General features: G+C 37.7%; 1 protein-coding gene across 1 annotated transcript; it reads left to right on the top strand.

Annotated features, from left to right (window-relative positions):
- The first annotated feature begins 326 nt into the window (after window positions 1-326).
- On the top strand, window positions 327-25845 carry LOC107591844 (semaphorin-3G-like). Its single transcript, XM_016281123.1, has 15 exons — window positions 327-535; window positions 10418-10575; window positions 11012-11069; window positions 16116-16306; window positions 17989-18079; window positions 18869-18985; window positions 19692-19840; window positions 20792-20906; window positions 21024-21093; window positions 21985-22361; window positions 22454-22545; window positions 22919-22960; window positions 23703-23928; window positions 24504-24637; window positions 24904-25845. Exons 1-15 carry the CDS (start codon window positions 442-444, stop codon window positions 25369-25371), a joined length of 2382 nt encoding a protein of 793 aa, XP_016136609.1. The 5' UTR covers window positions 327-441; the 3' UTR covers window positions 25372-25845.
- The last annotated feature ends 435 nt before the right edge of the window (window positions 25846-26280 follow it).

The following is a 26280-nucleotide window of genomic DNA, read 5'->3' as shown; positions in this document are numbered from 1 at the left end:
ACTGAGCGAACGGACTACAGGAGAGAGCGAGGGAACGACAAACATATAGACAGAGAGAGAGCGAGGGAGAGACAGAAAGACAGAGAGAGAGAGAGAGAGAGAGAGAGAGAGACGTGCGCACTTGAGCTGGAGCAGTGTGGGAAAATAGCGCACAGGGGCACAGGCGAGCGACTCGAGCTTAACCTGAGACCTGGGATCTCACCACTCGGGTCCAGCTGTGGATGTCCAACATCTTTTGCGCCTGGAGTTCGTTCAAACTTATATGAGGGGACTCAGCCCTGAGAGAAGTATTTATTCCCGTTAGTGTAAAAGTCCAGCTGTGGATGTCCAACATCTTTTGCGCCTGGAGTTCGTTCAAACTTATATGAGGGGACTCAGCCCTGAGAGAAGTATTTATTCCCGTTAGTGTAATAAAGGTTAATTGAAAGTGGTCCATTCAACATGGAATTACCGGTTCTGGTTTTAGTGGCGGTGGTCCTATCGTTCGGCACCAGCACTAAACTGAACGTGCCGCGCCTTCGACTGTCATACAAAGGTAAATTACATCACATTTATCTGAATGAGTTTAACTTTTAATGATTCTTTTTTTTTTCATTTTTAAAATGGAACACAAAAGCCAAAGATCTAATGAACAGATGTAAAAGGACCTGATTCAGCTTGATCCCGCTACTGTGAGGAGAGAACACGGTCCAGTGCTTTAAGTAGATTAATGCTTATTTATTTTCACTGTTTGAGTGTTAAGGTTAATGCTGCCATCCCTCGGTTCATCGTGTGTGTGAATTAGTCTACACCATTTACAGGTGCATGTGGTGACAAAATGCAAAGGCACCTTTATTGGTGATCAGTTAGAAAATGTTAATTGCTAACAGAAGCTGGACTCAAATATAACAGCTACAGGATAGTACAAATCGCAGACATTTACAGAACGTACATATGAACTGTTATGTACTATGGAGAAAAGTACAGGTAATATGAATAAATAGACATTTGAATTGCGCATATTATATTGCACAGTGACATTGATTAAAGGTAATAATGCACTGCACTGTTTGTTAATTTATTTTTTCACAATGTCTACTTGTATATGTAAACTCGATTTTCTTCTTCAGTATGAAGTGGTCGACAAAAGTGCAGTGAATGAAGTGTATTTTTACAGTGTATGAAGAAGAGACCAATTTTCGCATATTGCTTTCCACACATCCTGCGCTTTGCATATTGAGCAAAGCTTTGCGCAAAGTCCCTCGGTGACCTTATCAGATTGAAATCTGAGCGCCCGGTTCAACACGACAGTGTCGTTTCCGTCATTGCATGGCAGGAAGTTTCTCTGGAGATGTTGTGGCGGGTCTTTTTTTAAACTGTGGGAAAAAGCTACGTCAGGACTCCAGGCTACCGTTTCAGCTGTTATCCAAAATCCCGGGATCCTCATGCCTCGAGCTCGCCCTGGCGCGCGCTCACCTCCCCGCGGTGCGCGATAAAGTTATTGCTCTTTATCGCACCATGCCTGTTTATTACCGGATTTATAGAGTGCAAGGAGAATGTTGCAGTGGCCTGAAGGAGTTTGAGATGTTTTACTTGTTGTAATACGCTACTACTTTGATATTAAAGAAAAAGTTCATCCAAAAATGAAACAACTGTCTTCATTAACTCACCCTCATGTAGGCTAGTTCCAAGCCCGCGTCTCACGCTTGAGGTATTCGGCCAATCACAACGCACTGGATAGCTGGCCAATCACAGCACACCTCGCTTTTTCAGACCGATGAGTTTTGTAAAAATCGACATGTTTCAAAAAGGCGGGGCATATATGTACAGTATGTGGAAAATAATGTGTTTTTTTTTTACTTTAAACCGCATAAACACATTTCGTTACACCAAATACACAAAATAATGTTCTTTTTAGCAACATCATATGACCCCTTTAATGAAATGCTAAGCTGCGATTTCATTTACCGTTGTTCAGCCAATCATTTCAATAGCAATCCGTTTTTGAATTTGTGTGAGTGCGAAAAATTTCCCCACGCAGATTTCGGTCACGTGGATTCACTGCGTTGACCAACAGAAAGCTGCTTGGTTTGAAAGTGACTTGTGTGTTGCTGTAGGCAACCTGTGCTTCATACATCGCTACAATATTGACAATAGACAAGACACCTTTTTTGCTTCAAAATTTAGCTGGTATTATAGCACCTTTAGAATGACAGTTTCAATGACCATTCAGTTTAATTTTATGGAAAAAAGGATCCAATGAAAGTGAATGATGACTGAGGCTATCAGTCCTTAAAAATGGGTTAAAGGTGGAGTTGGAGGTCTTGGAAAATGCTATCTTTAGCCTGATAGCACTGAAAGCAAACGTCCCACCCTCTCTGCAATCGCCGTCCAAAGCCACGCCCCCGGAACGCAAATACGCTCGCTCACAGACCAGAATACCAGAGACAACATTACAATAGGCTACATCAGCGGTTCCCAATTCCAGCCCATGTTCCGAAATGAAGTAAACTTCTACGGATTTCCCCTGCTCAGGGAGTAGGGAGCAATGAACACTGTGTAGGGATCATACCTAACAAAAAATATTTCTGAAGACAATCACCTATTGCACCTTTAAGTTTTAATTCTTAATATTACATAAGGAATGTTGCAACAGTCTCTGCCAGACTATAGCGACTGAATTAGACATGCTCTCTCTTACCAAAATCCCACCCTACAAATGTACAGTTGTGCCACTGAGAATATTGTAATCAGAGATGAAGCAGGAGAGCAACGGCATGTAGCAAAATACAATTCTTGCACCACAAACTGACAGCTGCTTTTAACAACTGCTATGAAGCTGAATATGGCATTTAGCTTGAACAATCCTCTTCTCAGATGCTCTCTACTTCCTGCATCCCATATATGGGCTGCTCTGTGAATGTGCAAAAGCATTGACCTGCCGAAAGTGCTTCAAAGTCATTTGCTTGGCAAAACAAAGTATCTGTGTGACTTTTCCCCCCCGGTTTACAGATATTTCAGGACCTAATTCAGTCAAATCTGTCCAAAAGGGGGTTTTCACAGTGATGCCAGAGAAAAAAGTTCTGGTTCCCCAAAGAACAGTTCTTAAGAGAACCATTTATTCTTTGTGTAAAGAACATTTCTACAATATTCTATTCCTTTTGTTCTATTCCAAGTGGAGTACAGAGAATATATGGAGTGTGAATGGGGAACAAATAGGTGGATAAAACCGAGACTTATTGAGGAAATGAATTTCAGGCTGAAAGTTTTGCACAAATACATATACAGTTCATACAGGTACAGTATAGGTACAGTACATACAAACAGGAGACAAGAATACTTTGTTTGTACCATGCAAAATGGATGCAGGTGGAATTTTAATGAAAACACAAATTCCCTCCATCCTTGTGGCGTCAGTCAAGAGTTTACAGTGTAACGTAGCAGAACAATGCAGCATTGTGGCGGTTTACTCCTGGGTTGAGGGGAGTTTGCAGGTTACTGCAATTAGGTCACAAGCCCTGGACGTGATCAGACGCACTGATAACGACCACAACAGCTGCTGGTCACTTAAACTATCATTTGATTTTTTTAACCCCTGAGCTGATGACTGTCCTGGGAGCTGGGAACTTGGGAACACATGCACACACTTAATTGCAGCTGTAATGGTCTCTAGTACACTGCACAAATACAGCTGCCCTCTATACACACACGCTAACATATGGAAACATGGCTGCTAAAAGGGATCAGGGTAATAAAGGAGAAAGGAGAGGTGTCAGAGAAAGCAAAGAATGAATGGAGGAATGGTGTGGACAGAATGAATTTCACCCACTGACATATAAATTATTTGTGTGAGAAAGAAACTTTCTTTATTTCTTTATTTCTTGTTAAATGTGTAAACAAGTCTGTGTGTAGCCATAACAAGGCATTTTGTCTAGCTGCTGGAGTCTGATTGTGTGTGCGTGTGTGTACAGAGGGGAAGGCACTGACTCTCATGGCTGCTGTCCAGAGGGGTTTATCTAAACCCTCACGTTCTGATACTTGCTTTGGGGAGAGAGGGGATCAGGAGAGGCCAGGGAGCAAGAAGCAGAAGACAGAGGGACTGAAAGAATGAGACTGACAAAAAGGAAGGCTGAGAAAATAAGCTAGAAAAAGTAGGTTTGAGGGGCTTTTATGAGTTTACCAGTAAGAGCTGGTGTAGCCGGATTTGCCCTGAAGTAACGTGAGTGTGTGTGACAAATGAAGACAGACAGGCAGAGACAGAGTGAGAGAATTAGAGGAAACAGAGCAGATACCATGATACTAGAGAATTAGTTATGTGAACATGTACATGCTATCAGTGAAATGTTTGGACTCATGTACTCATTCTTTATTATTACTATTCCCCACGTTTTTGAATAATAGTGAAATCATCAAAACTAGTATTCACATAAATGGAAGTCTGGGGATTGAAAAGAGGGATTACATTTAATCAAAACTCGCCATCTTTTGTCTAGATTCCAGATCTGCACACTCCTACTTCATGAGGTGCATCTTGGGATGCTGTAGAGATCTTATTTATGCTGGGTACTTTTGCTTTTTTGTCCCTTCGCTGTATGGTATAACTTATCTAAAAAAAAAAGAGAAAGAAAGAAAAGTATATACATTACTATTTTATATTTTTAATATTAATATTTTAATATATATTTTGTATACTTTCATTGTTTAGATATAGATATCATCTGTCCACAAAATTAATTGTCTTTATATATACAAAATATTACAGAAATATAGAAATAAAAATAACCAGCATATAAGCCTAAGCATTTAAATTCAGTCAGTTGTGTCCAAACTTTCACTGTTAGTGTACACTACTGTTCAAAAGTTTGGGGTCAGTAAGATTTATTATTATTATTTTTTTCAAAAGAAATTACTTTTATTCATTAAGGATGCCTTAAATTAATCTAAAGTGACAGTAAAGACATTAGTAATGTTACAAAATATTTCTACATTCAAAATATTGTTACATTCTATTGAATGTTCTATTTATCATGAATCCTGATTTCTTTCTATTCATAATGAATCTTGGAAAAAATGATCACAGTTTCCACAAAAAATATTAAGCAGCACAACCGTTTTGAACAGCGATAATATGAAATGTTTCTTGAGAGCTAAATCTGCATATTAGAATGATTTCTGAAGGATCTTGTGACACTGAAAACTCGAGTAATGGCTGCTGAAAATCCAGCTTTGCATTCAATGGAATAAATTACATTTTAAACTGTAGAAAACAGTTAATTTAAATTGTAATATTATATAAATGCAGCCTTGGTGAGTATAAGATTTCCCCCAAATTTTTTTTTTAAAATATTTACAAAAATGTACCGACTCCAAACATTTGAACAGTAGTATATTGTTAAACAGAGTGGTGTAGGAGTGTTTTTTGTATGTTAATGAAGGTATTCAATACATTTTAGATGTCTTGAATTGTTTAAGTCTTAACCTGCTGTGAAATGTTGATGTAGTCTAATTAAATTTGTTATTTGAGAAGGGCAGTTTCTGACATTTGTGTGTGTGTGTGTGTGTGTGTGTTTGTGCGCACTTCTTAACGTTGTGTATTTTCAGTGCCTAGGGAAGACACCATGAGATCTTCCTGTTGACGTTTAACTCTGTGAACGGTCTCCCCTGCTGCTCTCTGCACCAGCCAGTAATCAATTAGTTCCACCACGCAACTGCTGACAGAATCAGCCCGAAGCCTCCAAAAGATCAACCTGATACTGAAATCACACACACACAGATGCATGATAAAGTTCATGCAAGTTATATATTAATATATCTGTCTACACCAGAGCGGAGAACATGATCAACTTCCTATGTGGACATGTTTCCTCCTGAGGGTTATGTATTCATATATTACATATTCATACTTCCTTTCTTACTTTCTTTCTTTTTATCTCTCTCTTTCTCTGTCTCTTAATCGCATACAGACACACAACCCTTTAGACAAAAAATGGGAATAAATGCAATCCTTAAGGCAAACAGCCCAGTCGGCTCAAACGCAAGACCTCTCCCTTCTTCCATTTATAATCACTTCATTACCAGTAAGTGAAAATCTAAAAGGTAGGCCAGATGCCAACAAGCATGTGTGTGTTATTAACGGTTGTTTAGAAAGTTGGTGGGTTGCAACTGTGTAGAAAGCCTTCTGATGTAAGAAAGCGAGTTTAGGAGAAAGAGAGGAAGGGTATACATTTTCTGTGCTGTATCTACAGCATAATGCCACTGCAATTCCGCCTCACTCTGTAAATTCTGGTTTTCATTTATTTAGTCTTTCTCATCTCTTCATTGTCCTCTTTTTCTCATTGATCTCACACATGACAGATGTGATTTAGAAGCTAATTGATTTAAATATCATAGGGTTTGTAGGAAACATGCATCAGATGAGCAGACCTGTATTTTTTATCAGGAGTGTCTCTGTGTTATATAACAAAGGAAGCCTATACTACCTGGAGTTAGGATTCCCATTCATCTTACTGAGAGATGAAGTTACGCCATCTTATAACTGTCCTGTGCTAACCAGGCAAACCCTAAGCACTTGCTTGTAACTAGGTAATTTATTCTGACACTACATTTTTTATTATTTTCCAAAGTGTTACTCATCTACTGGCACACATACAGCCTCTTACTGTCGCACTGTAGGTGTGTGTTTGTGTTATAGAGAGCGTGCTTGCCAACTCAGACCTCTGTGTAGTCTCAGGTTGTCATTTTATTACGTTTAATGTCATTAAACTGGTGATTGTGAACTGTTATTTTAAGTGAGCAGATTAATTACATAGTGGGATGAAGCGAGCGCCACTGATAACTTTGGGGGAGGGAAAAAGTAACGTGAGTCCATGAGGATATAAGAAAATGATGGCTTACTCGCACAGCACTCTCGTGCAGGGTGTAATTTATTTACAGTGCCAATGAATAAGACAGTCCACAGTAAAGTATATATACAGGCAGAGTCATAATCACCATAGACATTGAGGGGGACAAGTCCCCCCCAATAATTAGAAATGGCCAAACTCTCCCCCTCCAATATTTGAAAAATACTCTGATAGCATTTCTATTGCTACTGTCAACCTGTGACCAAACAAATACAGAGCAAATGACTTGATGAGTCATTTCTTATTAATGAATCAAAAACATACAGTGCAAAACAGGAACAGTTTCTCTAACGAAAGACTTTGTAAATGAAAACCATACAGCATAGTCCAAACAAGTCCTGAACAAATGACTCTTATGAGCTGGCTTAGTGAATCAGTATAGTTACAGACTGAGTGATTGTTCACATGACAACATGTAATTAAAGATTCACATTATGAGTTTGGCAGTAATATTGTTTTCAGTTTTTGATGTTTTCAAAATCAAAATAATCTTATTTGACAATGGAACTGCATTTACTTTTTCTGAAAATTTCTTTCCCAGTTGTAGGCCTACCAAAAAAAATGTGTATGATAATTTTAATAAACCATGAAGGAACTAGAATGATTAGTGGGAATTAAAACTGTAATTATTCCTTATGATTCCCATCTCTTCTAAGACATATTATAAGATTAAAAGGGAAAAGAATGTGAGGTTAAATTTCTTCAAATGTATATGTCTCTGTTTAATTGCCTTCATATGCGTGTGTTTATGGAGGACTCAGGGTTGATTCATGACTTACTGAGATCATCTGCCACCATTGTGCTCTTGAGTAGAGCACTAAACCACAGATTACCTCAGGGGTTCATTGCAATTATTGTTCCTATATGTACCCGCTGGATGAAATGCATCCGATAAATGACAAATAGCAGGGATCTGTGACTGTATATGTATGCTTTTTATGTATGTAAGAAAGAGAGTGTCCACATCAGTATTTCACTGTTTGTGGAGTCTGTGTTCTGGAAAGAAAACCCTTAAAAGTTTTTTTTAATCATTGTGGAACTTGCACGCAAGATCACTCTAATAAAGAAAGAACAAAACTCTTTCTCTTTTGTTCAGCTTGTGAGTTTATTTGAGGTTTATATAAAAAACCTCACACAATGTGAAACCCCAGAACTGTGTTTGAATATATTTTGACCTCTTTGCCAATGATTGTTAAAATTCAAGTCTTTTGTTAAACTCCTTAAATGGCCCGAGAAAGAGTTTTAATGGATTTATATAGAGGAGTGGATTGTGAATGTTGCTGTTGCATGTGTGTGTGTTTTTATAATTGTGGTTTAACATTTGGCTTCGTTGTTTGGCTTCCGTTTGTGCTCTTTTCATCGGCGCCCTATTAGCGGCTTTAGACACGTGCCACCCTCTCAACGAGGCCTCATTTCTCCTTCAGCTGCTCTTTCTCCACTCCTCTTTTCTCTCCAACCGCACATTATTATATGAGGGGAATGTGGAGGGAGTGTGGAGCTGTACTTCAGGATACTAGAGAAAGATAACAAGAGAATGTTTGTGGGTGTGTGTTCAGTACTTATCTAGTTTTAAGTGGGCAAAATATGATAAAAACTTGGGGGGCATTCTCATCTGGAAAACTGATTTAAAAAAAAAAAAATTAAATAAAAATTAATTAATAAATGATTAAAAAAATAATTATTTTATTGAATTCTGAAAGTTTTCTTTCAGGGTTTCGGTTAATCTGTAGTAATTATAATTAGCTTTTTATAAAAACTGTAGAAGGCTATGGTATGTCTTCATTTAGATTTAGTTTATAGTTCTTTAATTTCTTTTTAAAAATGTGATTCTAAGAGGGTTCTGTACTCCTCTCTCTCTCACACACACACACACATATATAATCACTGTATCTTGAGCTCACTTTAGGGTCAAAGATCAAAGTCTAATTTCCACTCTTGTTTTTTTTTTGTTTTTTGTCTTGTGTGTGTGTTATATGCCGTCATACCCTTAAGATGCGGTCATATTAGCAAAATGGCACAGGCAAAATAGGTTCATTTTCATTAACTTTCAATAATAAAGCTCGGCTCACACAGAAGTCATTTTCATCTGGCGATTTCATGTGACCAACTTAAACTCAATGCAAAATCTTCATGGGGAAACCTTTCACCCTTGTGCAAAATTTTCAGTTGTGAGAATTCCTATTGAAATGGATTTTGGCCACAAAACTTTGCAGAACAATTGCAAATGTGACCGCACATTTGCAAGGGGAATACACTACCATAACAGTGTGTACCCTAACCAGGTACAACATAAACTACAGTTTCTCTTCAATGTAATTCTGCACAGAATAGCCCCGACAAATGACTGAAGCCTCATTGGTTCAAAATCCTACTCCGCATTATGTATAGTAAACATCAGATATGTTCTGACTGCCTTGTTTGGTGATACAACATTGTTGCTTTCATGCGATGCAACATTCTTGCTTTCACTGTGGACAAATTACTTTGTAGAAATGTATCAGCTAGTTATTACTCGGTGTTTAAAATTGAGACGTTAACAAGTTGAACAGAAAGCAAAATATTGCCACGTTTGGTTAAAATGCCTCTGTTGGAAAAAGGGTCATATTAGCAAAATGGCACAGGCAAAATAGGTTCATTTTCATTAACTTTCAATAATAAAGCTCGGCTCACACAGAAGTCATTTTCATCTGGCGATTTCATGTGACCAACTTAAATTCAATGCAAAATCTTCATGGGGAAACCTTTCACCCTTGCGCAAAATTTTCAGTTGTGAGAATTCCTATTGAAATGGATTTTGGCCACAAAACTTTGCAGAACAATTGCAAATGTGACCGCATCATTTGCAAGGGGAATACACTACCATAACAGTGTGTACCCTAACCAGGTACAACATAAACTACAGTTTCTCTTCAATGTAATTCTGCACAGAATAGCCCCGACAAATGACTGAAGCCTCATTGGTTCAAAATCCTACTCCGCATTATGCATAGTAAACATCAGATATGTTCTGACTGCCTTGTTTGGTGATACAACATTGTTGCTTTCATGCGATGCAACATTCTTGCTTTCACTGTGGACAAATTACTTTGTAGAAATGTATCAGCTAGTTATTACTCTGTGTTTAAAATTGAGATGTTAACAAGTTGAACAGAAAGCAAAATATTGCCACGTTTGGTTAAAATGCCTCTGTTGGAAAAATAACTGACGTAAACTTACAATCAGTAATATTTTGACTTGCAGCAGTGAACAAATAGTCATGCCAATAAAGCACAATTAAATTGAATTGACAACAAGAGAAACAGATAAAGAGTGGTTTAAGTTCTCAGAGAACTCCCATCAGTCACATTCCACAAACTTCTCCTGCTGTTCTGGATTTAAGATGAGCGTCCTCTTTCAGCACCTCATCACCATTTTCTCCTCATAAATCTGCTTTGACTAGTAGAGACAGATTTATTGTCATTTTTCAGTTAAAATGTGGTGTTCATTGTCGTGTCATTCATATTTCATGCCTCTTTCTCTCTCTCCCTTTCCCACAGATCTGTTGGCCACAAACCGTACCTCCATTTTCAATGGTTTTCATGGAGATCTGCACTTGTCAGCTGTGTTTTTGGATGAATATCATGACAGGCTTTTCCTGGGAGGGAAGGATGTTCTCTACTCATTGAGACTGGATCACAAACATGATGCTAAAGAGGTAAGACATACTATCACTGCGATATGGTTAAGATAATAAGCTACCCACGGAGAACACAGGTGTGAAAGCCCAGAAAAAGGGGCGTGTAAAGGCCGGTTCACATACATTCTTGTGTTTAAAAAAAAACAGATGAAGCACAACAGAATGGAAAAAAGTTAAAGCTGAATTGTTTTAACTTGACAAGGTGTTTTTGAAAGGGACATCAGATACAAAATTCACATGGCAAAGTTATTGCAGACATTTCATGAAGACCCTAAAGAATAATACCAACTTGTGGAAAATGGGCATCCAATGTCCCCTTTAAAACGGCAAGCTACATCCCACTAGTCAAATACAGTGGGGGAAAAAAAGTATTTAGTCAGCCACCAATTGTGCAGGTGTTCATTTTCGTGTCATTCATATTTCATGCCTCTTTCTCTCTCTCCCTTTCCCACAGATCTGTTGGCCACAAACCGTACCTCCATTTTCAATGGTTTTCATGGAGATCTGCACTTGTCAGCTGTGTTTTTGGATGAATATCATGACAGGCTTTTCCTGGGAGGGAAGGATGTTCTCTACTCATTGAGACTGGATCACAAACATGATGCTAAAGAGGTAAGACATACTATCACTGCGATATGGTTAAGATAATAAGCTACCCACGGAGAACACAGGTGTGAAAGCCCAGAAAAAGGGGCGTGTAAAGGCCGGTTCACATACATTCTTGTGTTTAAAAAAAACAGATGAAGCACAACAGAATGGAAAAAAGTCTTAACTTTGTTTTAACTTGACAAGGTGTTTTTGAAAGGGACATCAGATACAAAATTCACATGGTGTTTGTTTGCATATAAATGTGTCTTAGCAGTGTGTGTACACAACCACCCTACAATGATAAAAATACATTCACTCCTTTTTTTTTAATCCCCAAAAATAAAAATAAAAGCCATTTTGACCTGAAACGGGTCGCTGTGAACAGAGCTGTTTTTGACAAGGTAAAAAGGGTGTTGTTTTACGCGACCATTGAGAAATTTTAACCAAAGTATTTTGCAGACATTTCATGAAGACCCTAAAGAATAATACCAACTTGTGGAAAATGCAATGTCCCCTTTAAAACGGCAAGCTACATCCCACTAGTCAAATACATCCATCTAGCATTGGTTTACATTAACAAATATTTGAAAACAGTGTAGACAGACTCAAGACACTCATTTATTTATTTATATTATGCATTAAATATGATAAAACTTGTAAAAATGTCATAATATTAATAAAATATTTGTAGTATTTTAAATATTATTTAAATCATAACTATTTAAAATAATATTTATAATTGTATAATATTACAACTATTATAAAACCATCATTGTGAAACCGTCTTTATACTAACATAATATTTAGAGTATTATACATAAAAAAGTTTATTAAAAACTCCAAAGCAAATTTTAGAGCTCAGGTTTTCTGTCACAGGCAGTAGGCCAAATATGTTATTAAAAATGTTTACTAAAAATCACACAAAAACAGCTGTTCACAACACATTAAAGTCATGTAAATTGACCGCCTTTGTGACAAAGACTTGTTTAGACCTCACTTAAGACATATAAACACATAAATGGTCTTGCTTGATTTTACGAGTTCAATGTTTGCTGCCCTTTTTCCTGTTATTGTCTCAGTTTTGTGGTGTAGTTTATAAAATAAAGTTGTGAGTTATGAGAAGACCCACAGTGTATAAATAGGCACTGGGCTAAATGGACTGTAAACGCAGAAGTGCTTTGGTACTATTTGTCTAGAGGGTTTGGCATTTTGTTCCCTGTGCAGTTAACTTTCTATATGTGCGTGGCTGAGCTTAATTAAAGCCTCTGTTCATGTGAATATGTTTTGACTCAAGTCACTGGAGCCTCTACCAGTGTGGTTGTTTTCATATGTAGTCTCCAAAGTATTTATCATTGTGTGTGGCCTTGTTAAAGGATATGAACAGGAAGAGGAGGTGCATTGCCATGGTGACAGACACGTGGGAGTGGCTGCAACATCTGAGGTTATGACCCCGTGACCTTTGGCTCAAGGACAGACGTTTTCTGCCTTGTTAGACCCTTGTACATTCTGTAAGGCCGCCGTACTACCACTGGCCACAGTTTTCAAATATACTACCTTCTGTACTGAGAATTTCATGACAAAAATTAAGCTACAACTGAAATGTTTTTTTCAGTAACAATGTGCAGGAAAAGTTTTTCACCTTTTTTTAGCCAGAAAACAAAATGAGGATGTTTGGATGTGTGAATTTACGTGTGCAAGATTGTTTTGTAGATGCTATCAGTAAAGCTTCCCAGCCGAAGGGGAGGGTGCCACAGAAATCAAGCAGTGATTCATGATGTTGTTCTTTAAGCGGAAAAATTACTCAACCCTGATCAGACTTCCCTTTCCCTCTTGGGCATGTATTTACTGCAAATCTCCATCACCTGTTGCCTTCATCTCAGCTGATCTCAGTTCAGTGAGAGGAATCATTTACTCATTCTTTTCAGAGGACTGTCAGGTCCAGGATTCACCATGCAGTGTTTCTCCCATGGTTAATAGAGGTTGGTTAATCTTAAACATGGTGCATCTGGAGCAAATGAAAAAGCTGAATGAGTGAGCCAGGGCCCTTTCTTTCACACCATGGATTTATAGTATACTATAGTGTTTTTCATTAATAATGACCTTTTATGTCAGTACAACCCAACGACAGCCACATTTGGACTATTTTTAGTCCAAGTGTCCTGAAGAATAAAGGTGATCGCTAATTAAGGAAAGAAGAAATGCTTTCATGCACAGGAAGGATGCTGGGTAACAGCTGATTACAGGTTCCGGATTTAGACAATGTCAAAATGTGTAAGAGCTTGAAAGGGTAAATAAAAGCTAATGACTCACTAATGATTTAATAATATGAAGGCTGGAACTGATTGAAACTAACAGTTTTTTTAATGATATCTGACATTTTACAAGCAGTAGAAGGATTTGTAAATGTCATGTGATGTAAAGAGGTTGATTAGTCAACAAATGAACAATTTCCCTGGGAACTGAACCTGTGACCTTGGCATTGATCCAGGTTTGAGCTATAGGAACACTATTTAACTTTAGACTATTTTATTTAAATATATTTTTTGTTGGAAATATAATCTTTAATGGGTGTCTGATAGGCCTATATCTAATCACACAAATAAAAATTTATAATTGTGTTATATTCTGTTCGCGTTTGCTGAAGAGGACTATATAACTTATGAAATTAAGCTTGCATATGTTTGCAGATCTGTATAAACAAACCCAAAAGTCTCTTTGAGGTCTGAACGTGACAGCGGTTTTGTTCCAGACTGTTCTGTGACACATGAGAAATTAATGCGTCAGGATGTGCAGCTTGTTGTTTGTCATTTCTCCGATCACAAATGCAGACATGGTTTTATGTTTACGTGGCGCAATGCAACGCAACGCGTAAAAAGACAGTATAAGTCATTATAATCCATAATTATGTCCCCACTGGATGCAACGAATGCCTTGTTTATAATGGGTTTTCATGTTTTTGAATCATCGCTCCGGCCTGACAGGGCATCATCACAATGTGGTAGGGGCGTAACATTTCCGTCACACGCTTGAAGTATTCGGCCAATCACAACGCTCTGGATATATGGCCAATCACAGCACACCTCGCTTTTTCAGACCGATGAGCTTTGTAAAAGGTGGGGCATAGAGGAGAAACAATAATGTAATGTGTTTTTTTAACCTTAAACCGCATAAACACATTTCATTACACCAAATACACAAAATACTGTTCTTTTTAGTAGCATCATATGGCCCCTTTAAATCTTTCCTGTCCTCTGTCCCTAATGGTGGAGGGTCTTACACACACACACACACACACACACACTAGTACAGAGATACACTCTGCATCTGTTAGTGTTTAGCATGTTTTGCTCGTAAGTTGGAAATGTGAGGTGTCGCCATGTTTACACGCTCTGGTGACTGTCCCGGCAGTATTGTTTGATGTGACAGGTGAGTGCGATTTCACAGCGGTGTTTTAATGACTCTGTTCAGTGTGTGAGTATGTGTTAGGGAGTTGAACAGGATATTTGTTTTTCATTTAAATTTTAGCTTGGGTAACACTGAAACAACACACAGATATGAACTCAGAAGAGTTTTATGTACCACATAACAGCTCACACAAAAATGACTGGTGACACTTTCCATGAATAGGTGACATTTTAGGGTTACACTTTTGTTTGTAGAATATCTAAAGTGGACTATGAAAATAAAGTTTTGCCAATTTTAGTGTATTTATTTATTTATTTTAGATTTAGAGGCACAAATCCCTTTTTTGTGACAACCAATCAAAACTTTAGATAAACTACTAAACAAAACCTAGCATGAAAATATATAGTTTTAAATACATCAGACCTCAAAAGTGGTATTCAATTATTTATAAATACAGCTATTTTAATTAATTTTAATTTAATTTTAATTTTAATTAATTACATTTTAATGACCAAAACTATTAATTTATTTATTTTTCACAATTTAATTTATTTGAATATGTACATTTAATAGAATATTTATTACTAAAATAAAACTACACAAATCAGGGTTTTATCACAAATAAGGTTTGTCCCAAATTTTGATTGCATGTCAGCAAAAATTCCACAACTCATAGAAAATGATTGGAAAATTAAACAGCTTAATATAAAGTTTGACCTCCTGAGACTGACAAACAGCATTTTATCATTTGTGACCCTGGACCACAAAACCAGTCTTAAGTCGCTGGGGTATATTTGTAGCAATAGCCAAAAATACATTGTATGGGTCAAAATTATTGATTTTTCTTTTATGCCAAAAATCATTAGGATATTAAGTAAAGATCATGCTCCATGAAGATATTGTGTACATTTTTTTGATAAATATATCAAAACTTAATTTTTGATTAGTAATATGCATTGCTAAGAACTTCATTTGGACAACTTTAAAGGTGATTTTCTCAATATTATTATTATTTTTTTGCACCCTCAGATTCCAGATATTCAAATAGTCGTATCTCGGCCAAGACTGGTACATTGCTGCTTTGGATCTCTCTCACTCTCTCAGTCCTGCTGGTTAACATCTGGCAGCAGTTTGAGCATCTGCCTGCATCTTTTATGACCCTTGACCTTTTGCTCATTTATGCTCCACTGATTTTGACCCTACACAGTCAATGAAGCTGCATACAGGTGGCCATAGTTAGAGTGTGTACATGTTGATAGTGTGTGTGTAAGACGTCTTCCTCTTTCTGAACCTTTCAGTAAATGGACCATAAGAGCTTCTTTCCCATGTTAAAAGCTCTGATTGGTGAGTGGGGATCATTTTCTTGCTCTTTTTCTCTGATCCATTAAAATGTTAATGATTCCTGTAACTCTCCATTCAGACACTCCAGAGAAATATTGGTCACACTCACACATGCCAAAATTACTCATGATCATGAACTGCATTTGATGAGTTTAACCTCGCTGTCCAATGTAAAATACATGTATTTGTATGTTTGTGTAAGTAATTGTGCTGTAATTATCAAGATTGTACCCTCATTTGCCGCCAAAACACCCAACACTTTAATATGAACTCTTTCTATGTGTGTTTGGTGCAGACAGAGTGTGCAAACTTTGTGCGGTTGTTGCAGCCATTTAACCGCACTCATCTACTGGCCTGTGGAACTGGAGCTTTCCAACCTGTGTGTGCATATGTGAATGTTGGACAGCGCGGAGAGGTAACACACACAAACACTCCCTCCCACTGCTTCACACCTAGTGTGTTTGTGTATGCACATCAGGAGGATCTAATTTACTTATGTATATCAAAGACCTAATTGTTTTAAGGTCAGAGGTCACCCACCAACAGGCCGGCCCTTAAGGTCAAGACTAGATCATGAGAGGAGATGCAAAGCAAAAGCACACAAACACAGAGCAGAGGATAGAAAAAGAGAAATAATGTATGTCTATTCTGAATAGAATGTCTATTCTGGCATTGGAGAGCTGTTCTTTACTTCCTTTGAGGTGTTTTAACTGGTGTGTCACCACCCAGGGCGCCACAGATGTCTGACAAATAGACAATACTACATTGTGAAACTGAACTGGCACCAGAGGTTTAATCTCTCTTTGGCACCACTGGACACACCCATACAGTGTCTGACATCAATGACAGTAAAAACTACTGAACTACTATAATTACATTTTAGATTTCTGATATGGTACAGCCTTGAAACTCAAAGTCAGACGAGACTATGTAAATGGATAGCTCACCCCCAAACTTTTATGAGTTTCTTTCTTCTGTTGAATATAAAAGAAAAGAAAAAACTATGTTAGTCAATGGCTACCAGCAACTGTTTTATTACCAACATTCTTCAAAATATTTTAAGCTATATTCAACAGAAGAACAATTTTATATCCCTTTGATTGTATAATCATTTTGTACTGATCTGACGTTGATGATAAATACAACCAATAACACTAGTTAACTAAAGTAATCAGTGGATAATTTATTTGAATTGGTTAAATGTAAACCCAAACAAACAATTTCACTAAAATGTTTTGAATTTCCCAGTGCTGCATACAGTATAAGAGAAAAGGGATCGTGTATGAGAGCACAGTCATTGCCTCAGCTCTTCTGGCTGTAAAGCTATGTGTATAATAGACCGTGACAAGAAAAACAATGATGTAGTGTTGTGTAATGCTACTCTGGTACTTGTTGGGAAAATCAGTTCAAGAGTTACGCTATTATGAAAACAGTTGAAGTACATTGATGCTACTGATAATTGTAGCAAGTAAAAGTTAGTAGTGTTGCTAAATTTAGTTAGTCTAACCCCATTTAGTTTAACCCCATCACTATTATTTCTCTTTGGGGTCAGTTTGACGCAAATTACAATGAGCAAATCACAATAAACTGGTTGAAACTACCAAATCAAAAGTTTGGGGTCAGTAAGCAATCAATACTTTAATTTGATCTGAATTGACAGCAAAGACTTATTGTTACAATAAATAATTTTTCAAGTAAATGCTGTTTTTTTTACTTTCTATTTATCAAATAATCCTGAAAAAGTATGATGGTTTTCACAAAAATATTATGCAGCAATATTATTATGTGGTCTCAAAGATCCCAAACTAATGCATTGTGACATTTTTAAGCTATTAGTTTTGTTTATAATCAGTTCTCATAAGGTGAGGAAAAGTCAGGAAGTATTAAACTGAGCTATAATAATAAATGTATCTTTAGAAATATTTAGTGGGGCTTGGGGTCTCTTAAGACCTCAAACTGAACATGATTAATAGTATATCCCAGTATTGTAAAAATAAATAATACATTTCTTCACAAGCAAAAGAAATTCAGACATTTGTGAGCTCAAGTTTATTTTTGAGTTGTTAAACTGGTGTGAATTTTCTGACTTGTTGGCAGCATGTGTTCAGTTTGGATCGCACCACGGTACAGAATGGGAGGGGGAAATGTCCCCATGACCCCAAACTACCCTTTGCAAGCACCTTCACAGGTACATTTCAGTGTGTTAAGTTTCAGCATCAATATTCATGCCACTGCATGCTTGTGTTGTGTGTTTATAAGTATGTCAGAGCACGTTTGTGTGTGTGTGTGTTCTGGCTCTCGTGTGTGTTGGGTGGAGGTTTCTGCTTGTCAGTTGTCACTGAGATTATGGCCTGTTGTAGATTGACTGCTCTGATGGGAGAAATTTGAGGTGTTCTTCAGTCCAGGTTTAGTGTTGCGGGGGTCTTCTTTATGTATGTTCATGGGTGTGTTACAGTCTTCTGGGGCACAGACACATCTCCCAGTGTGTATGTGTGTCTTTACAACACTGCACAATCTTGGCTCCCCTCGCTGGACATTTTGCCAGATGCAATACTTTTCGGGACAGATTTTTAAGATTGCATGTTAGTGAACTCGGAGATACTTTCACACAGACACACTGTACACATGAGTTTCTGTCAGATAATTGATGGGCAACAGAGGCAACATGTGTTCTAGTAGGTTTTTAACGTTTTTTTAAAATTATAAACGGTTTAATTATAATTAAAAAACAGTAAAATGGTATGATCTTATTTTAGATGATGAAGTGTGTGTGACTTTGAAAAACTTTTGACTGTATATCGGGTCTCTCCTGATTTATACAGTAGGTGTGTATGAGTGTGTTTTCAAGCTGATAACATGATTTAATGAAAAATTTTACAATGGGGCTCCTTACATAAAATTGTTTACTTTTCCTTCCTCTCATGTAAGAGATTGAGTTCTCTGCACTGACCTCCAATGCTCTCTGTTTCTCTCTCAGGTGGAGAGCTGTACACCGGTCTGACTGCAGATTTTTTGGGGAGAGACTCTGTGATTTTGAGAGGTTTAGGGACTCGCTCGCCAATGAGAACAGAGACGGATCAGAGAATCCTACACGGTACAAAGTGACTTAATTTTGATATTAATAAAAATTTTCAGTCTTATTTCTTATGTGTTTTATAACATTTTATAGTGGAAAGGTTGGTGACATTAATACATTTTACTCATAGCAAAACTGTAGTTGAAATCAGTGTTATTACTATTAACTAAAACTTGAAAAAAACATTTTGTTAATTGAAATTAAAAACTTAAACATAAAAAACTTAAACGAAAATTAGAAATGTTACTTCTGCTACTAACTGAAATATAAAAGTTAAAGTTAAATTAAAGCAAAAAAATATTAGATGGCAAAATGGCAAAAGCACAACAAAATAACTATAACTTGGACTAAAATGAAAATAAAAGCTAAAATAAAAATGAAATGTGATACAAGATTTTAATATATAAATAATACTAAAAAAACATTGGTGAAATTAGCAATTTTAGTATTATTTATAATTTGTGTACAATTTTTGTCATTTTCACACAATAAATGTTACAATAGTTATTTATTCTTTATTTATAATTAAAATATAATTTATAATGTTTTATAATGTATTTCCATATTTTAAATCCTGGGACAAAAGTGCTCATTATTGATGGAACACCCAATTAGTAATGATTTCTCAAAATCATTAGTCAAACTGAATTGATAGACTACATGCTTCCAACTATCAGATGTGCATTATAATAGTGTGTGTTTGTCTGTGTTTGTGCATGTACAGAGCCCAGGTTTATTGCGGCCCACCTCATTCCTGACAGTGCAGACAGAGATGATGATAAAATGTATTTCTTCTTCACTGAAAGAGCAACAGAGACTGCAGAGCGAGACGATGAAGGAGCCATACACACACGCATTGGACGATTGTGTGTGGTGAGACAAACTTCAACAAATACCACATACATACAGTACATCCAGGCACAAGTAGGCCAGTATACTGGAATGCTTCAGCCCTTTTTCAACCAAATGTGCACAGCTGCTGGATGGTTTGCATGCCTCTGAATCACACACACACTCACCAATTAGCCTAGTTACCAAACACACACATACACACTAATACACAAGGCTCTGTAGAGTAAGGGGAGCAGTACAAATCTCCCTCTGTCATTCAGAGGTCAGTGTTCAAAGAGCCAGGGTCAATCGCACATTACTGTCACTTTGACTTCTATTCATTGTTCAACTTCAGCACATTCCCAAATCACACACACACTCTCTTACACTGCAGAGAAGGTGATTATCTCCACATATACTGATTACACAGATTTAGGATCCTTTACGCCACCCATGTGTCTTCGACACGGTAAACCCAGCTGCATTGCTTTTTGGGAATCTGTTACAGAATTTCCCTTATGGTGCCATAATCTCCATAACTGACCTGAGATATTTTGTGATATTGAACCATTCTTGTTCCCATGGGAACAGTTACAACTGAATGTTTATGTATAAACAGGGTTCAGATTACAGGGGTTTGGGGTGTGTGACCCCCCTTAATTAAACCACTTCAGATGAAAAGGTCAAATGAGTAGGTCACAAACTCCGTTGTACTAGGGATTGTGGGAAATATTTGCTCAAAAGCATGTCTGGATGTACTGTGGCACTTTTTGTATACTAGTTTCAATGCACTATGATTTGGAATGCACTAATTCTAATATTGCATACTACTTAGGACGGATAGTATACAAATTGAGACGCAGGGATAGTTTGTTTTACCCAGAGTTCATTGTGTGTGGTCTGGGGTAAATGATACTGGGATTTGACTTTTTGCCGATCTGTTGTCCAGAAGTGAATTCAACGCTTCATGATTTATTGTTTATGTGGTTTCAGAATGATGTGGGTGGGCAGAGGGTTCTGGTGAATAAGTGGAGCACATTTATTAAAGCCCGACTGGTGTGTTCGGTTCCTGGACCTCATGGCATCCAAACACACTTTCACCAGCTGGGTGAGACAGTAAACACACACACACACCTTTTTATGCACAATGTTATATAAACTTGAGATAATTTTGATCTCTAAACGCCCCTTGTGTGATCTTTGACTGTATGTGTTTGTCATGCAGAGGATGTGTTTCTGTTAAGGACCAAAGACGAAACCAATCCAGAGATCTACGCAATATTCAGCACCATCAGGTCAGTCTCAAATGCGACTGAAAGCACATCTGTTTATCTGTCCATTTCCTCTGTAAAGCACTGTGCTGTGTTTCAACTCATATCGATTGCACTATTATTTCATTCAGTTTGTCTTTGTCTTTGTCTTTTGTTTTAATCCGTTTTAGATTAAACTTGTTTTATGTATTTTTATGCCTTTTTTTCTTATTTTTTATGTTCTTAATATTTAAAAATTTTGAATTTTTGTATTTTATTTTATTTTTTCCTCTCTTCCTTAGTTATGCTATTGTAAAGCACTTTAAATTGCCATTGTGTATGAAATGTATAATTAAACTTGCATTGCCTTGTCATTTTTGTCTTTGTCTTTGTCTTTTGTTTTAATCCGTTTTAGATTAAACTTGTTTTACGTATTTTTATGCCTTTTTTCTTATTTTTTATGTTCTTTATATTTAAAAATTTTGAATTTTTGTATTTTATTTTATTTTTTCCTCTCTTCCTTAGTTATGCTATTGTAAAGCACTTTAAATTGCCATTGTGTATGAAATGTATAATTAAACTTGCATTGCCTTGTCATTTTTAAAAGAATAGTTCAACCAAAAATGAAAATTAGCTGAAAATGTACTCACCCTCAGGCTATCCAAGATGTAGATGGGTTTCTTTGTCAGATTAATGGGATGCTTTTATCAGCTGTTTAAACTCTCATTCTGATGGCACCCATTCACTGCAGATGATCCATTGGTGAGCAAGTGATATAATACTAAATTTCTCCAGATCTGTTACGATAATGAAACAAACTGATCTACATCTTGAATGGCCTGAGGACGAGAACATTTTCAGCAAATTTAGATTTTTGGGTGAACTGTTTCATGAATAAGGGGTGTGTGAGTTTCACAGAATATTTTCTCTCTCTAGTAATGTGTTTCAGGGCTATGCAGTGTGTGTGTATAGTATGGCTGATATCCGTGAAGCATTTAATGGGCCATTTGCTCATAAAGAAAGGCCAGACTATCAGTGGGGACCTTATGAAGGACGGGTCCCTTACCCGAGACCAGGAGTGTGCCCTAGTAAGATCACGGCCCAGCCTGGTCGTGCCTTCCGTAGTACACTGGAGTTTCCAGATGCTGTTCTGCAATTTGCACGAACACACCCACTAATGTGGCGTCCCATTTACCCATCACAACGGCAACCACTGCTGCTCCGCACCGGCGCCCCATACAGGCTCACTCACATCACTGTAGACCGCACACAGGCTGAGGACGGATACTATGATGTCATGTTCATCGGCACTGGTAAGACAGATTGTCATCACTTCAGTAAACACTCAAGTATGTTTATAACCCTTGGTGACTGATTGAATAACTGTAACCTTTGACCTCTTCAGATATTGGGACTGTGCTAAAGGTTATCGTACTTGGAAACAGTAACTCTCTGGCCAACGAGGAGATCACCCTGGAGGAAATGCAGGTGTTCAAGGTCTGTGAGCTCAAAAGTGTGTGTATGTGTAATGATGTGTGCATTTATTTGTCTGTTCATGAGAATAGCTGAATTTTCATCCATTATACCATAGCAGCACCCCTGCTCAAGAAACATTTCTTGTCATTATTAATGTTGAAAACAGTTGTGCTGCTTAATATTTTTTGTGAAATTGTGATTCTTTTTTTTTTCAGGATTCTTTGATAAAATTTCAAAAGAACAGCATTTATTTGCAATAGCATTCTTTTGCTACATTATAAAAGAATTTACTGTTACAAAAAAATCTTACTGGCCCCCAATCTTTTTAACAGTAGTGTATATGTGTATGTACGCATACCTTAAGTTCTGTTTCTCATGATATTTATCTCTGCAGGTACCCACTCCCATAACCTCCATGGACATATCTGTGAAAAGGGTAAGTTCATGCTTCGTGCACTCTCGCTATATTATTCCAGCAAATTAATGTAAGCTTAGTAACATAAGCAGCACCATAAAATAATTTTCCACAAAATTCCCAAGGAGGCTTTTACTGTGTGCACAGAAATGGGACTCCACTTTGTGTGTATAGGCTTTTTGACTCCAAAGCAATAAAACATTAATGCAAAACAACCAGTTGCTTAGTTATTCATCATGAAGCAGGCGCTTTATATCCAAACCGAATGAGAGTTCACTTACTTCATAGACAGTCCTGGAGCCACAGGAGTTAAAGCATCAGTTCATACACAAATAAAAATGGTCATCATTTACATCATTTAGTTACAAATCATTCCAAACTCATGATGTTTTTTGAAAGGAATCCTCATTCAAACATACACACAGTTCCTCAATACTCATTGCACCAGGCATGATAGTGTTGGTTGATTTTTTTCTTCTTAAATTTGTATTAAATAATGACAAATTTTGGTCATATAGACCACTTTTATAGTGCTTTTTTGTGCCTTTTTAGAACTTGACAACACCAGTCCTCATTCACTTTTATATGGAAAAGAGCAGCCAGGGCATTCTCCTAAACATCTCCTTTTGTGTAAAGGTGTTTGGAATGATATGACATTTGACTAAATAATGTAGAATTTAGTTTTTTGGGTGAACTATCTCTGTTTTTCTCAAGCGAACAGTGGAAAACGGAACCAAAACTGTTATTTCTCTGTCTCTTCCAGCAAACTCTGTTCGTAGGTTCACAGACAGGTGTTGTCCAGGTGCCTCTGCACCGTTGCAGTATGTACGGTAAAGCTTGTGCCGAGTGCTGCCTGGCTCGAGATCCATACTGTGCCTGGGACGGACACACCTGCACACGCTACCTGCCAAACACAAAACGGCGTTACCGAAGACAGGACATCAAACATGCAAACCCAGCACTGCAGTGCATGGACCAAAACCTCAGCGGTAAGAAAGGAGGAAAGAAATGACAGCCTTCTTAACTGAGTGCAGCCATGCTGCCTGAATGTCAATACACCAGCGGCCTCCTCTGAGAACTTCAAATGCATTTACATGTCAAAGAGCTCACTGATGTGAAAGTGCAGGAGAAGAGCAATTCCTTCATAGATTTGAATTTAAATTGTTTAATCATTAGCATTAGAAACTTTAGTACACCTTTGAGCTTGTCTGATAGGAAGATTAATAGGGTTTGAAGGGCAATCTCACTCCACTGGGACAAACTCTCTGTTCGGTGTGAAATACAGGAACTGATAGAGTGATAGGTGAACAGGCAGATCACTCTCTATCTCTCATCACATAAAAGAGAGAATGAGAGGAAAGAACAAAAGAGGTGTGAGTGATGAGCGCTTGAGTGTTTGCATGCCAAAGATTAGAATGTTGGTGATGAAAAGGGATTATATATGTATGTGCACACTTATATAAACACATATGCCGTGGAAAATCCTGGACTGACCTTACAATGAACCATGTTGTGTGACTGTGTAAAAGTGTCTGTATTAACCATCATGTGGTCCTCTCTGAAGTGGAGGATCTGGAGCTGACTGAAGAACGAGTCGTTTATGGCACCGAGAACAACAGCACCTTCCTGGAGTGCATCCCTCGATCGCCACAGGCCACTGTCACATGGCACATTCAGAGAGATGACTACATAGAGGAGGTGTTTTGTTGATTTAATTATTAAAAAATATATATATGGTGTTTAAAACGTGGATACATTCTGGCTGGAAAACTTGAACATGTCCATAGTTCTCTAAGACACTTTCAGAAAATAATCTTGGGCGCAGTTGGTGTAAAGTCACTGCAAAGAAAAGAAAAGTTTGCAATCTCTGTTGGAATATCCCATTTTGTTTGATTATGAAATGCATTATTTTAATTGTGTTTTATTTGAGAAAGACCTGTTTTTTCCAAATGTCCTCTGTTTAGGTGGTACTAGATGAACATATCACTAAGACAGACGATGGTTTGTTGTTCCGCCGTGTGCTCCGTCAGGATGAAGGCATCTATGTGTGTCGATCTCGGGAACACGGATTCACACAAACCCTCTCACGCTTCTGGTTGGACGTCTTACACACTGACACCCTTTCAGACCTCCTGTCACGTGACAGCAAATATAAAGTATGGTCACCGTGCCCTGCCAACACAGCCTCTACCAATCGTGGCCCAGCCAGGACGTGGTTCAAGGACATCTTGCAGCTGATTGGTCCTTCGAACTTGCCGCAGGTGGAGCAGTACTGTGAACGTGTTTGGTGTAATGAGAAGCTGAGACGCAAACACAAAAGCATGATGAACAAATATCGGCAAGTGCAGGACTCTGCACGGCGAGCACGAGTCCAAAAGAGCACAGGAGAATCCCGAATCCGCTCTCCACGGGACCTCCACTCACAAGAGTAAAATACAGAGCCACATGAAGCAATATGGACTTCCAAAGGAAAGTGGACGTGATTTTTAGATGCTCTCATACACACACATAAACATACTTGTTTTTGTTTGTGGTGATGTAAAATATTATAGGTTGCGTGTTTAACAGTCCAAGATCTCTCCCTGTGAATTAGGACATTCTTGAGGATTCATCCTTTCTAAAAGTTCCTGTGACCATGGCAGCCGGCCCTCATCATCTCACAGTAGACCATGGCTGATGTCTTAAGAGCTCAGCAGCTGCAAAATCTTTTTACTGGAACAAATGAGGGTAGACAGGATGGAACTAGTAGATTGGAGCGCAGACCCTGCTATAACAGGTGCCCAAAAAAAAACAAAAAAACATTTAAGATACATCTGGCTGTGATACAACTGAGTGTAACACTCAGACTTTTCCTCAACTGAGAACTATGGCAGAGTTCAACAAAACATTAAACAGTAAAGAAATAAAAGTTTGGACTAATTACTGTGACCATGGCAGCCGGCCCTCATCATCTCACAGTAGACCATGGGTGATGTCTTAAGAGCTCAGCAGCTGCAAAACCTTTTTACTGGAACAAATGAGGGTAGACAGGATGGAACTAGTAGATTGGAGCGCAGACCCTGCTATAACAGGTGCCCAAAAAAAACAAAAAAACATTTAAGATACATCTGGCTGTGATACAACTGAGTGTAACACTCAGACTTTTCCTCAACTGAGAACTATGGCAGAGTTCAACAAAACATTAAACAGTAAAGAAATAAAAGTTTGGACTAATTGGACTATTTTCTGGTAACTGAATCATAGGTTGACGACCATTGAGACTTCAACAGAACGGACTTTGTTCTTAATCAGCTTGAAACACCACATCGCCATCATGAGCTTCAGAACTTTGTACAGGGTTC

This window comes from Sinocyclocheilus grahami, unplaced genomic scaffold (assembly GCF_001515645.1).
Source record: "Sinocyclocheilus grahami isolate Dianchi unplaced genomic scaffold, SAMN03320097.WGS_v1.1 scaffold146.1, whole genome shotgun sequence".
Classification (NCBI taxonomy): domain Eukaryota; kingdom Metazoa; phylum Chordata; class Actinopteri; order Cypriniformes; family Cyprinidae; genus Sinocyclocheilus; species Sinocyclocheilus grahami.
The sequence above is the reverse complement of the archived record's forward strand: the minus strand, read 5'-3'. Positions and strand labels throughout refer to the sequence as shown.